The 14,138-nt window shown below is 43.1% G+C and overlaps 1 protein-coding gene across 1 annotated transcript in view; it reads right to left on the bottom strand.

Annotated features, from left to right (window-relative positions):
- Nucleotides 1–551: 551 nt before the first annotated feature.
- DHX9 (DExH-box helicase 9) overlaps nucleotides 552–14,138 on the bottom strand; it is a 31,391-nt gene continuing 17,804 nt past the window's right edge. Inside the window, exons 13-27 of the mRNA XM_056845440.1 lie at nucleotides 13,688–13,770; nucleotides 11,748–11,904; nucleotides 11,202–11,302; nucleotides 9,931–10,144; nucleotides 9,663–9,757; nucleotides 9,491–9,564; nucleotides 8,825–8,977; nucleotides 7,120–7,280; nucleotides 6,193–6,304; nucleotides 5,659–5,820; nucleotides 5,406–5,533; nucleotides 4,396–4,625; nucleotides 3,620–3,735; nucleotides 1,858–2,058; nucleotides 552–846 (exon numbers count right to left, since the gene is read on the bottom strand). Of these exons, the coding sequence (XP_056701418.1) occupies nucleotides 558–846; nucleotides 1,858–2,058; nucleotides 3,620–3,735; nucleotides 4,396–4,625; nucleotides 5,406–5,533; nucleotides 5,659–5,820; nucleotides 6,193–6,304; nucleotides 7,120–7,280; nucleotides 8,825–8,977; nucleotides 9,491–9,564; nucleotides 9,663–9,757; nucleotides 9,931–10,144; nucleotides 11,202–11,302; nucleotides 11,748–11,904; nucleotides 13,688–13,770 (2,276 nt within the window). The 3' untranslated portion in view covers nucleotides 552–557. The remainder of the gene's footprint in view (nucleotides 847–1,857; nucleotides 2,059–3,619; nucleotides 3,736–4,395; nucleotides 4,626–5,405; nucleotides 5,534–5,658; nucleotides 5,821–6,192; nucleotides 6,305–7,119; nucleotides 7,281–8,824; nucleotides 8,978–9,490; nucleotides 9,565–9,662; nucleotides 9,758–9,930; nucleotides 10,145–11,201; nucleotides 11,303–11,747; nucleotides 11,905–13,687; nucleotides 13,771–14,138) is intronic.

Here is a 14,138-nt window from a genome sequence, read left to right as displayed (position 1 = left end):
TGGTGCATAGATTCCCAACAGGAAAGTGTGGGTCCAGCAAGCAACGAACCTCAAGTAAAACTCCATTGCATAAATGGCAAACGTATCCTTGCCTTATTGCTGCTGTTCCCACTGGATTATTGGCTGCCCAAATACCTGGTCCATTACCTTGGGATTTAAACCTCAGCCTTAAACCTGCCCTGCTCAGTAGCTATCAACTCCAGCTTCAGCCTCTTGCTCTACCTTCTTGGCCTCTTCTTGAGTGGAGTACATGGCTTTGGACGTTTTGTCAGTATTTTACTGTAAGCTTGATATTCTTTGTGACTCCTTGAGTTTGCCTCAAGGTGAAGTACTAAACAAACACAAAGTATTGCCCAGGGCAGGATTTAAAGAAAAAGAAAAGATGTTTTATTGAGACCGAACTGAGCACATTATGTAAAACTATTACAACATTCAGAATATTTTACATAAATATCAGAATTCAAAATGAAACCCAGGAGTAGAACACTTTTACATTACAAATGATTTTAAGGAAGAAAACAAGATCATGCATCATTTTGTGCCCGTTACTGGTTTCTTCAGTAACCACCCCACCCTCCTCTAAACCCACCTCCTCTATTTCCGCCACTTTGGTATCCTCCACCTGAACCTCGAAAGCCTCCGCCAGGTCGCCTAAAACCACCACCACCACCACCACGATAGCTACCTCCACCCCCTGAATATCCTTGTCCTCCAGAACCTCCAGCAGAAGAGTTATAGCCTCCTCCATATCCACCATATCCACCCCTGTAGCCTCCTCCTCTTCCTCTGTAGCCTCCTCCATTGTCGTATCGGGCCATTTTGGGTGGGCGAGGTCCATCACCATATCTAGGGTCAAAATGAAAGCCATGATTCATGCTTACGCATACGATGATGTTGGCATTAAGAAATCATTACCTCACAAGGGTTACTTAAGTATCTGAAGGAACTTTTAAAGTGCTTAATCAGAACAAAGTGTTATGAGGACAATTTTTCCTTCTTCATACTCTGCACCACTTGTGACTACATACATCTGTACCCTCTGCCCTTTAACAATACATGTCAAAAAACTTTAAGGCTTCCCACTGTACCCTTTTCTGTACCTTCTCGAGCTCTACCATGCTTTTGCCTGCCTGGAATTACCAGAATGGTACACAATGCTCTAAACTTCCCTTCTTATCTCCTAACGTTGTGTTTACCTTTCCCCTGATGCAGCAGCACTTTTTTTCTTTTTTTTGCAGTCAAGTCACATCTGACTTATGGTGACCCCTGGTGGGGTTTTCAAGGCAAGAGACGTTCAGAGGTGGTTTGCCATTGCCTGCCTACGCGTCACAACCCTGGTATTCCTTGGAGGTTTCCCATCCAAATACTTGCCAGGATCGACCCTGCTTAGCTTCTGAGATCAGACTATTCAGGTCAGGGTGATGCAGCACATAGGGGTAAATATTTTTAATAGCCCTTCCTAAGAAATTCAAGCAATCAAGAAACCATCAGTGTACGTGTCTTTAACCATTAACATTGTTTTGCACTTAATACTTGAATCTTATCTACCATTTTATTGCCTGGACTGTCACGTCAGGCCCTTGTGGAGATCTGCACTCTTTGGGTTATTTCACCATCCTTAACATTTTCACATCAATTCATAAACTTGACCCATCTCACCTTCAGATGATTTGTTAAATACCCCACAGTTCGCCTCCCTCCACCTGGAACACAGGGCATTTATTGTGAATTTGTTTCCTATCTTAATCAGATGATAAGCGAGACCCATCCGCTTTCTGATCTCCAGTTAGTGAAAATGCCCATAGGTACCACAGCAGCAAGGGACATGCATTTCTAGGATGGTAGGCTAGCGCTCACCTCGTAGTGCCTGCTGAAAGGTTGATGCCAGCAGCGATGGGTCTGGAGATCTGCCGAATAACAGACAGCATGTGCTCGTTCAGCTGGTCCAACTGGCTGATGATTTCTGGGTTCATAGTTACTTCTACAACAAGGGCTTCCATCGCTGCTCGCAAGGCAGCAATACAGGCGGCAGCACTGTGTGGCATCCGCAACTTGATCCTAAGTAGAGAGGACAGTTTAAAATGAACATATCTGCCATTCACGTATCACTTTGCTGGGGCAGAAGGCATTCCACAGAGCAACTAAGACTCCTAGGTGCTAGCTACAAGGCTACGCAAACCATACTTTTATTCCCATTTTATGACAAGAACTGTCGATTCCCTCTGTTGTACCACCCTGGCTCTTTCAGACTTGGCTAATGTGAGGATTTAACTCTATTCCCTTATTTGTGTGTGTGTGTGTGTGTGTGTGTGTGTGTGTGTGTTAACTGCTGTCAAGTCGCTTCTGACTCATGGCGACCCTATGAATCAAAGTCCTCCAAAATGTCCTATCTTTGACAGCCTTGCTCAGATCTTGCAAATTGAAGGCTGTGGCTTCCTTTATTGAGTCAATCCATCTCTTGTTGGGTCTTCCTCTTTTCCTACTGCCCTCAACTTTTCCTAGCATGACTGTCTTTTCCAGTGACTCTTGTCGTCTCATGACGTGACCAAAATACGACAGCCTCAGTTTAGTCATTGTAGCTTCTAGGGTCAGTTCAGGCTTGATTTGATCTATAACCCACTGATTTGTTTTTTTGTCAGTCCATGGAATCTGTAACACTCTCCTCCAACACCACATTTCAAAGGAATCTATTTTCTTCCTATCAGCTTTCTTCACTGTCCAGCTTTAACACCCATACATAGTAATAGGGAATACGATGGCATGAATTAATCTAGTCTTGGTGGCGAGTGACACATCCTTACACTTCAAAATCATGGCTGCCCTTCCCAGTCTCAATCTCCTTCTGATTTCTTGGCTACAGTCTCCATTTTGGTTGATGGTGGAGCCAAGGAATAGAAAGTCTTGAACAGTTTCAATTTCCTCATTGTCAACCTTAAAGTTGTGTAATTCTCCTGTAGTCATTACTTTTGTTTTCTTGATGTTCAGCTGTAGTCCTGCTTTGGCAATTCCCTTATTTACTATCCCCAAAAGCAACAATAATTATAATTTTGCAAGGAAGCTGTGAGAGGTCCCAAGCTTTTTTAGCAGGTAAGGAGGGAGAAGACACCTCAACAAGAGTGTTAAGTTACCCCATAATGCCATCAACACATTTTTAGTGACTGCTGCATTCTTCTCTCTTACTGCCACATCTGATGCACCAACACTGCCATCCATATTGGGCATTTAGTCAGCTATTAGCTCCAAGATCTAAGCCATGAAGGAACTAGAGGAATCGCTAAAACAGGGCCCTACCAGTACTATTAAAAATACAGATTTCGGTTTGTGAGGTCCAACGGGTTTCCTAGATAAGGATTATTTCAATCCAAATTACAGAAAAAGGTGCAGAATTTCAGTTTTACTTCCACCATTACTGCACAATGGCTCTTGTTCACATTGGCTCCTCAGGAATTCATCCAGTACCACAAGAATTTGATGTAATTGAAGGAAGTTGTGAAACACTCTTTCCCCACAGAACGTTTTGAGAAATTTCCTCTGTTTTTCCTACACCTTGATTTATACAGCCAAGCAACCCATCACCCACTCATGCAGTTAAGTTCCACTCTCAGCCAGAAGTCCATACCAGTCATCCAGTACAATAATCTCGCCATCGGACACGACTTTCTTTGAGCCAAACAGAAGTAGCTGCAAGGGGCTCACTAAGGTCATGGCTTTGGCAGAAATGGCTCGTGTCCGGATCTGCAAATGGAACAAAGATATATCACGCAAACATGGGATCTGGTGCATAGCATGAAATCATGACAAGAAGCATTCAAATTTTAAAGAATTTCTAGATGCCATGGTTATAGAAGACTAAAACCTTCCCAGCACTTAAATACTGTGCATCATTTCTGTCCTACTCTATCACTAAAAATTTGTCTGTAAGACAATTGACTCATGTCTGTAAGACAATGGCCTTATACTGAATCAGACCATTGGTCCACCAAGGTCTGTACTGTCAACGCAGATTGGCTGCAGCTGTCTAGTATCTCAGGTGAGGTCTTTCCCATCACCTGCCACCTCATCCTTTTAATTGGAGACACCAGGGATTAAATCTGGGACCTTTTGCATGCCAAGCAAATGCTCTAACACTGAGCCATGGCCCCTCCCCCCAATCTATAACATTAGATAATGGTAATTCCTATGTATACTGTAATACAACATTTTGTTGTGGTTGAAATAAAAATTAATTTGGCAACAATTAATATGCTATAATGTGTTTAATAATAATATATAACTAAAGAGTCTAGTTTTCATTGTTCTAGTGTTTAACAATATACAGATTTGCTCATAGTCCTACCTATGACGATAAACACAAGACAATTTTGTTGACTCGGCATTTGTTTCATGCCTGCCTACCTTTTCTCCAAAAACAAAGAACGGAGAAGGGTATTTCATGTCTTGACTGCTGAATGGGCAGTTGACAGAAGATTTGTGGATGAGCGCGTTGCGCCCCTCAGTGGTTAGAATCTTCCTCTTCTCCTTGTGGTAGCAGACGTTGGGGTACAAGCCAAAGGCCAGCAGAGAGATAACGACATCCAGATTGTTATCTGGGCCAACGTTGTTAAATATCTGTGTCATCAAACAATCTGGGAAGAGAATAGAAACTTGGCTTTTCTCTGCATCATGCACACAGCAACAAAAAAGCCTAGCTAGTCCTTACAGACCCTCATCTTTTCAGTTTGCAACTCTCTTTCTAAACAGCTGTGAATTTGGCACCCTTTGAATATAAAACCAGACAGCAGCGAGCGGATTAAATGTCTACTTCTAACAAAACATTTAGAAATGAACCCATGTACTACTTTCCCCACCCTGCAACAAGGAGATGGAAGCCAGTGCAGCTGGGAACCACCTTCTGGCAGCAAAAAGCAGAGCTTGTCCCTGTACATGCAGAGAGCTCCTTGCATATCTTTAAAATCCATTATGTGTTTATGGCATTCTGTCCAAACATGGGACTGAGATGATTGCAGAATTAATCTCTGATGGCAAATGGTGGAAGCAATCAAGGAAGAATTTGTAGTTTCCGGAGGGAAGACAAGATGCTCTAGCCAAGTTTTAAATTTCTGTATGCTTTCTATATCCATGGCTTCCTCCTGTCATCAACTGCTGCAACACAAGGTGAGAAAGTAGGAGGCGGCTCCCTGCATCAAAATAGCCACAGCCTCCTGAATTTCGCATCTTTAAAAAAGTTAATATTTCTAAAAGTCACGTTTTTTCAAAAACCCTTCTATCTAAAGTAACGACTGGGGCAAGAAATTCTTCATGAACCTTCAATGTCATCTATTCATTTATTGGGCCACCTTCCAAATACTTTCATCAAATGTCAAAAAAGCAATGCCAAAGCTGCTCATCTCCCCCTAGCAACTTACCTTCCGGGAAGCCAGAATTGACAAGGATATCTTTCAGCTGCACTTTGGCTTCCCAAGTCATTCGGAGCGTGGCCATGTTGAGCCTCTTATGCTCGCAGAACCGGATCTCACCATCTTCCCCGCCCATTCTGCAAAAGGGAAAAATGAAACAGGGAAAAGTGGCTGACTTGCAACCAACTGGTACAGCCTTTCTATAAAACGGCTAAGCGGAATACCTCAACAGGCAATGCCACCTATCTGCAGCCAAAATTACCTTGCATCATCCCAAGCCTGGAAGACTGAAAGCAAGGCCACGTGGTCAGAAAACCGGTTTCCAGCAAAATTCCTGTGGACATAACCCAGCCTCTTCCCTTCGCTGATGAAAGGCTCTGGGAAGCAGGTGGCGGCAGAGATGGTACATACAGCATCTCCCACGCTGAAACAGAAACCACAGAATCCATTTTCTCCTGCCCTTGCTACTAGTTTCTATAGCTTGCCATCAATAAATCACGATAACTAACTATGAAATGAACCCTCAGACACACACAGTAAAATGCATTAGTGTAGATGCTACACACTGGGAGCAGAGGAAGGAGGCAACATACCACCACTGGCCTTAATTCTTCTCATAAATCTCAGATAAACAAGAATGAACACATTCCTAACTCTTTAATAATGTCTACATGCATTTCCTTCTTTGAATAAATATTTGGTCTCCCGGCTTTAAAAAAAAGATACCAGAAAACGCCCACATCCATTAGGACTCCATTTATCTGCAAAGTCTTCTAACCTGGCAAACAGCACTTACTAGAAAATGCATCCCATTATCATCATCTTCCCAAGGCGAGGTTCTATGGGGAGCCTGGCTAAAATTCGCCCAAGCGGTGTCAACTCATCATTTGAGTCCAAGGCATCCAGCTCTGAAACAAAAGCCGTGAACGGTATCAGCAAAACCTGTCCATGTTTCATGAAATTTTTAAATTTGCCCTCACAACTAGTTAAACATTTAAAATTATGTAGATGGAAGCAGAAGGGAAAGGCCATCACCTTCTTGCCCAGTTTGCCTTAGGCAATCTGGGCTGACCATGATTCAAACCACAATGTTGGACTATCCTGGACCTCGGGTTGGATCCAGCAAGGCAGTTCTTCCAGAAACAAGGATAGAAAATGGCTTTGTGGCTGGAATCCAAACGCACAGGTGGCTCAAATCCAACTTCTGAGGAGATTTCTCAACATTTTCCAAAGGTGCCAGTTTTTAAGGCTGGCTTTAAACACAGAAAGGTGGCAGGAAAAAGATGATAAATGAGATGATCAGATTGTTAGTAATTTTTATCCCAGCTTTCCTAAAGGAGCTTTCAAAGGACTCTGATCAGATCTTCAGTACACAAGGAGGTTCACTACAAACATTAGCACCAGCAAGTTATCATACTGAATACTGATCTATTGAGCAAAAGCAGAATGTCTGACCAAATTCGGCTGCCTGTGGAAAGTGTTCCTCCAGGAGACCAGGCAGGAAACCTTAAATGAAAGCTCCTTTCCCCCCCTTTACCATCAGTTATGTGGGCCACAAATTACTAGAACAGATACCAGTGGGCAGGTGAACTGGAAAAGTCTCGTAGGCTTAAAACAGTAGACATATTTGCAAGGCTGAAGTACACCATTCAGAATTAACACACACAATGACCAAGGCGAGTGAGAACATCATCTCTGCTTGCAGACAGGGTCAGTCAAGTACCTCTCAGCGTATGCTCCGCTTCAATCACTGCATCCAAGGGGGGTGGCTCTATAGCTTTGGCCAAGAATTGCCCAATTCCTCCCAGCCGTAGCAGTTTGATGCTCAAAGCGATTTCATGCAGTGGTGTTCGGAACATCTCTGGGGTCATGTGAGTCTCAAGCCTAGACATGGGGGTGGGGGGGGGGGAAAGATTTTTTTAAAGTTGCATTTTGTATGGGTTGTGTCCTTCTAATCTGTTCCACTGACACTAGCATGTTCCTTCGGTGCAGAGAACTTTCTGCCAATGCAGCAAACCTCTACTTGAGAACAAAGCTCTCATGTCAGAGGAACAAACTGGTAGAAACCAACCCAATGTTTATCTTTACGAGCTATGACAGCAGCTAAGCTCTATTCCTGTCAATACTAGAGCAATTCCAAAAGCAATCCTACTGGTTGAATATCCTTTATCCGGACTGCTTGGGACCAGAAGTGGCCCGTACTTTTGATCTTTCTGTATATTGGAATATTTTGGAATTTTTACTTATACATAATGAGATATATTGGGAATGGGAACAAATCCATTTATGTTTTATATACACATAGCCTGAACGTAATTTTAACCAATATTTTTAAATAATTTTGTGTACATTGAACCATCTGAAGGCAAAAGTGTACTCTATCTCACTAGAATACCTGTATCAGCTGTTAAACAAGAGCAACAACAAACAAACAACGGCAAGCTTTCAGTCTCCACCTGCGATACTGTGTATGCTGTACTTTACTTTTTTAGGAGAGAGGAAATATTGAAAGCAGGCAGCACGGATCTGCAAGCTGGCTCAAAGGTCTGGCTTTTGGATCAGTCCAGATACAGGATGTCGGAATAAGGGATACTAACTGTACTTAGTAGGGCCCATTTTACTGAATGGGGCTTACTCCTAGGACAGTGTTCTTAGGATTGCAGTCCAAGGTGCTTTATATGTCCCCCAATAAGTGCTTCCTAATGCACATGTTTTCCTTATCATAATAAATCTCAAGTTTCTCAAAAGACAGCTTATCCTTAGCATCAAAACATGAAAAGTCAACTTTATTTATCAAGGTATCTATTTAGCTTTCTGTCATGCACACTAGTCCTCCTAATGAGGGCAGAAATGGTCCAATCATTAGTTCTATGTTGAAGTTACATGGTCATGCCACTGCATTCCAACTTCCACTCCAATGAATAAAATATTTTGCCAGTTGTTAATGTAGGTTGCAGTTTTTCTCAATACAAGCCTTCTGCAACATGAATACCCCCCTTCGTCTTATTTTTCTTTCCTTTCCTTTTATCCCTTAGAAGCTCCTTGATCAATTGATCTTGAGCAGCATATATCTAGTGTTGGAGGGATATAAGGACTGAAACAAATCTTGCCACTGACAATGTAGCCTTGGGGTCCCTATCACTTAGTAAAAAAGGCATTATGTCAGTCACAGAGGCATTGGATTTGTATATTAAAAGGGGGGAAATATAGTGCGATCGAAGTTCCTCGTAAAAGCGGCATTCCAAAAGGGCATGGGCTAATAAGTCAATAGAGCCAGAAGAGCAAGGACAGATCCTGTCTGAGTATGGTATATTCAGAATTCTGCCCTGCATTACCATAGAAGGGTTAGCAACATGAATACCCCCCTTCGTCTTATTTTTCAGTTAAACTATTTATTCAGTTATTTCCGAAGTGGAGTACAACCCTACCTTTCAAACCGAGCTTTGCTGCAGAGATGGAAACAGAATCCTGGACGGACGCGACCGGCTCGTCCTTTTCGCTGCTCCAGGTTCGTTTTTGATGCCCACACAGTAGCATAGTTGGTCATGTTGTTGTGAGCAGTGAACAGCTTCACCTTTTGTCTGCCAAGTGAACATTGCAGATCAAACACCCACATGTTCTCAAATACTGAAAAGCAGCCGAATAAGGAAAGAGCCCCAAAGTCTTTACAACCTCTGAATTTTGAGATGTGGTTTTAGAAGAAATGCCACAGAATTCATAAGCTGAAGCATGGAGGGGAAGAACTCTCTCTCTGACTTGTGTGTGCAGTAACACCAAAATGACACCTCTATTGATCAAAATTAAAGACGGGCTTTCCTCTACAGTTCACACAACCATGAAAAGGTCAGGGAAGATGAGCAGGCCACTGGGCACTGCAACATGTACACAGTATTCCTATCACCCAGGGAGGTTTATCAAAGCAAATGAACCATCTGGCTAGTAAGTGTGTATTAGCCTGGTGTTTCACAATTACAAACAGAAAAGAGCTTTGCGGGATTAATCTTGGGCTTTCTGGCGTGCACAACATTAACACAATTCCACAATAAAACCCCTTTGGTAGCTGAACGAAACAAAAAGCAGAATCAAAAACTCACTTGCAAGAATCAATAACATAGACCACATCATTGATGGTAATGCTGGTCTCCGCAATATTGGTGGATAAAATTACCTGTGAAGACAAACAGGCATGTCAGTTTTATTCTGGCAAACTTACTCTAACTTACCCGTTTACTATCCTCCTTGCCAGATGTATAGAGAGAGGCTCACCTTGGTCATGTGAGCAGGCACTGGATCAAACACTTTGCGCTGTTCCTCTCGAGGAATCTGGGAGTGCAAAGGAAGTATTCTGTACCGCTGGCTTCCTGCAATAAGAATAAACAGAGGTAAACACTTAAGGTGCCCGTGCACCCCCGGCACTCACACTCACGCTGTCAATGCTACACTTCACTCCTTCCTTGCATGCAGGGTGAGTTTTATCACTTTTATAAACATCTCAAAAATGGAAGAAAGGGAGGGGGCTGACAAGGGTTTGTACCAAAGTGTGGGTTCATTTCCAAATATTTCTGCATGGTGTATATCAAATTCCAGCCTGGCAAGAAGACAAGAACAGCTCCCGGAGCATTCAAGGTCTCGATGTATTTCAAGAGGGCCTCGATGAGCTCAAAAGGAGTTTCCTTCTCATTTAGCTGAGCCATGCAGCGTTTCGTTTCCAGGCCATATTCATCGCTACAAATAAGGTTGCAGTTGGCCTGTAAAAAAGAAAAGAAATATGACAGGCACAACCTGATGAAAACGCCTCCCTTTGAAGATGCTTATGCAGCACGCTCTCCAGAGGGCAGGCAATCAGAAAGATGCATGAATACCCTCAACAGAAAGGACAGCACTGATAGGCTCCATTCTCAGAGAACCCTATTCTGTCCCAGCTTCCAGGAATACGTTTTAGGCAATCTGGCTCAAAATTATAACCTTACAGCACCTAGCCACTTGGCGCATCCCCTTGCAAGCATCTTTTAGTACACTACAGAAGCTCATACATAAAGGGATGACCTACCATCCCAGTAGCCCATGCTCTGGCTCCCAATGAGTGAACGCAATGATCTTCTCTACAGAGGAATCTCTACAACAAATAGTGTTTTCCTATATGCTCTGGTCCGAGGAGGAAAAAAGGAGCATTTGAGAGAGGGGAATACAAGAAGTCCCAAAAGTGGATCTGAGGAGGGGGAAATGTAGAACCTAGCTTTGAAGAAGACAGAATGGGAAGGTTCCCCCTCCCCACCCCGGTTGGGTTTACGGCTCAGCTAATCAGCACAATCCTGCCTGTGGCACAAGTGGGAAGAGTAACCCAGCCTGGATTCCTTTTTCCACCAGAGAACTAGCGAACTAATGAAATATTACCATGCATCTCCAAGACTAGAGATAATAGGGAGTTCCAAGTAGTAAGAGTCATCTGTACCACATTGTATTTTCAATTCTGCTGGAAGCCGCCTTGGCAACATTCGACTAATGAGGCAGGGTATACATTTTTTTAAACTGAAGAGTTTTCACTGCTGGTGCTGGCTGACTTTATTATTTTTCAGGCTCTTATTCTTTCAGCTATATTTTACAATTTTACTGTTTACTGTTATTTTGTTGCTACTGCAGCTGCCTCAGGAACCACCAGAATGAGTGCAAGATATAAATATTTCAGGTTATATTCTTTTGCTGGAAGTTGCTGTTGAGAGGCAGGGCAACAATAAATATTATTCTGGTTCTTGTGAGTACTGTTGACACTAAAACATGGTAGGGAGAAGAACCTCAATGACATACATCATCATCGTCACCACCTTCATCATCCTTATCCTTCTTCTTCTTGTCCTTTGGTGGTGGAATGAATCTGGTCATCTGAATGCAATCTTCCAGAAAATACTCTACAACGGACAAAATTGGGTTACTGTAGGGATGGCATCAGCTAACCATACCAAAATGTCAAACCGAGGCTCCAGTTCAAGATTATTTCACAGATTTTTGAAGACAAAGCCCCACTTCCGCCAAATTTGAAGATGGAATAGAAAAGATAATAAAAACAATACCCCTGAAGCTTACGTGTCTTGTGTGTGACCGCCCCCCCGCCCGGTACAATGCAAACAGAAGTCCTATCTGCTTTTATATACAAAATTAAAAAAACTGGCTCTCTCTGGTTCTATTTTTGGCATTTGAAACACAATTGAGTACACTGCACAAATATAATTAGAAATAATTTTACAGCGTGACAATGTGTTTGTTCACCAGAAAATCAAACAACATTGTTTTGTGCAAAAAGGAAGGAAGCAAACAGGGCAGTTTTTTCAAATACTTCCTTGGGCAATCATTCACCTTGAACAGGGAAAGTTCTACCAAAGACCTCAATGATGGGGCAATTGAAGTAGTATTCACAGAACATGCTGGTATCAATGGTGGCAGACATGAGGATGACTCGGATTTCAGGGTAGGTTTGAATGACATCTCGCAGAACTACCAACAGAAAGTCAGTCTGTAGAGAGAAACAGGGTTTTTTTTTTAAATGGTGAAAACGCTAGTGAATCTCATAGACCAGGGGTGGGGAACCTTTTTTCTGCCAAGGGCCATTTGGATATTTAGAATATCATTCGCGGGCCATACAAAATTACCAACTTAAAAATTAGCCTGCTATATTCTTGGGCAATCCTAGAAGCTCCATAGCTAAGGACTCTTCTGCAAGGGGGAAAAAGGTTCCTTTTCTCGGCAAAACAAACTCACATCTGCCTTGAACAGAGGCTATTCCTGTCTGCAGGAGGGGGCAGATCGCCAGTCTTAGATCCTTCTAAGCTAGAGATCTGCCAGGACCCACGAAGGGCCAGACCAAATGATTTTGTGAGCCTTATTCGGCCCCCGGGCCTGACATTCCCCACCCCTGTCATAGACTAAGAAACGCGTTTAACAAACTATGGACATATTACATAATGTTTTAGTTGCTGTACAACTGAGTGAGGTGCTGACCTAAATTAAAAACAAGCAACATTAATATAATGCACTGGAGAGTTCAAAGCATTTCACATAGGCATTTCACATGTATTTGCCCTGACCTGGATGGCCCAGGCTAGCCTGATCTCGGAAGCTAGGCAGGGTCAGCCCTGGTTAGTATTTGGATGGGAGTCCACCAAGGAAGTCCAGGGTTGCTGTGCAGAGGAAGACACTGGCAAACCACCTCTGTTAGTCTCTTGCCATGAAAACCCCAAAAAGAGGTCGCCATAAGTCGGCTGCGACTTGATGGCACTTTACACACACATAATGTATTTACAATAACTCTATAAGGCAGATCAGTATTATTATTTTTTTGCCATCAAGTCACATCTGACTTATGGCGACCTCTGGTTGGGTTTTCAAGGAAAGAGGTGTTTGGAGGTGGTTTGTCATTGCCTGCCTCTGCGTTATGACCCTGGTATTCCTTGGAGGTCTTCCATCCAAATTCTTGCCAGGGTTGAGCCTGCTTAGCTTGTGAGATCTGACAAGATCAGGCTAGCCTGGGCTATCCAGATCAGTATTACCCACACGCTGACAATGGGGAGGAAGGAGGTCAGGCAGCTGAAGCTGAAAATGTGTGGCTGGCCTAAGGTCATTCAATTATTTTCTGGCAAAAGGGATACTCAGCCCAGCAACTCTGACTTCCTAGCCACCACCCTACGAGCACTGTGATCCAAGCTGCCATCTGTGCTAAATAACAAAGGACTCAGGCACTCCCAATTCTTTCTAGCAGATGAACACGGAAAGACTTGGGAAGTTTCTTTCAGGACTGTGCAGAATTACGGCTACCAATGGACAGCTGTCTTCCATAAACGATTCACAAAAAGAAAACACTGAATTTAAATCCAGGCAGTTGTAAGATGACCTTCAGCAATGATTAGCAGACCAATAGTAACATAACCTGGTTTTAATGCTACAAAGACATAAAGGCTTAGACCCTGTTTAAATTCCATGCATGGAAGCATGACTTGCTCACCTTTTGCCTCTCAAAGCAACCCCCAAATGATCCCCCTCAAATGCTGATCCTGGGGGACCGGGAACCCTCAGGAGCAAAATGATTAAAGAATTGCAGGTCTGCTACAGGAGGGAAGAATAACCACCACCACCACCACCCCGCCGCCCAATGTATGCAGATCTTTTTGACCAGATTCAGCCCCATGTGCCCATGCAGGCAGAGCACACTGAAGCACAATTAAAGCAATTTTTTCACATCTCGTAACAACAACAAAACCTACAATGAGAATAAGATGGTGACCATCTCAAACCTTACTCACATTAATGTCTCTCTCATGGATCTCATCCACGATCACATGACTGATTCCACGGATCCCAGCTTCCAGCTTCCTCAGGAGGACACCTTAAAGAAGAAGATCTGCTATTAGGGAAGACAGTTATCACGCATGTGATCATTTTACCAAGGCTCTCTGGAAAGCGACAGAGGATGCACGGTTCACAGCCACTGTCTAAATCTCTTGCTAATTCCTGCCCATAATGGGAAAAAGTGAGAGCAAGTGGGGGGAATCCCATCTCCACAGCTCCTTCTAACCAGTATCATGGATTTGGAACCCACCTCATTTCATTTTAAAGAGCCCAGAGAATGAACAGTAGAGGAAACATTTTAATTCTTGTATGAAGGGCTTCCGGATAAAGGACATCCAAAATATGAGACGTTTCCAACACTCCCAATACTTCCCCACACTCTCCACAACCAGGGTAACACCACTG

The sequence above is a fragment of the Euleptes europaea genome, chromosome 2 (genome assembly GCF_029931775.1).
Source record: "Euleptes europaea isolate rEulEur1 chromosome 2, rEulEur1.hap1, whole genome shotgun sequence".
Lineage (NCBI taxonomy): Eukaryota > Metazoa > Chordata > Lepidosauria > Squamata > Sphaerodactylidae > Euleptes > Euleptes europaea.
Note: the sequence above shows the minus strand (reverse complement) of the source record. Positions and strands in the feature narration are given on the sequence as shown.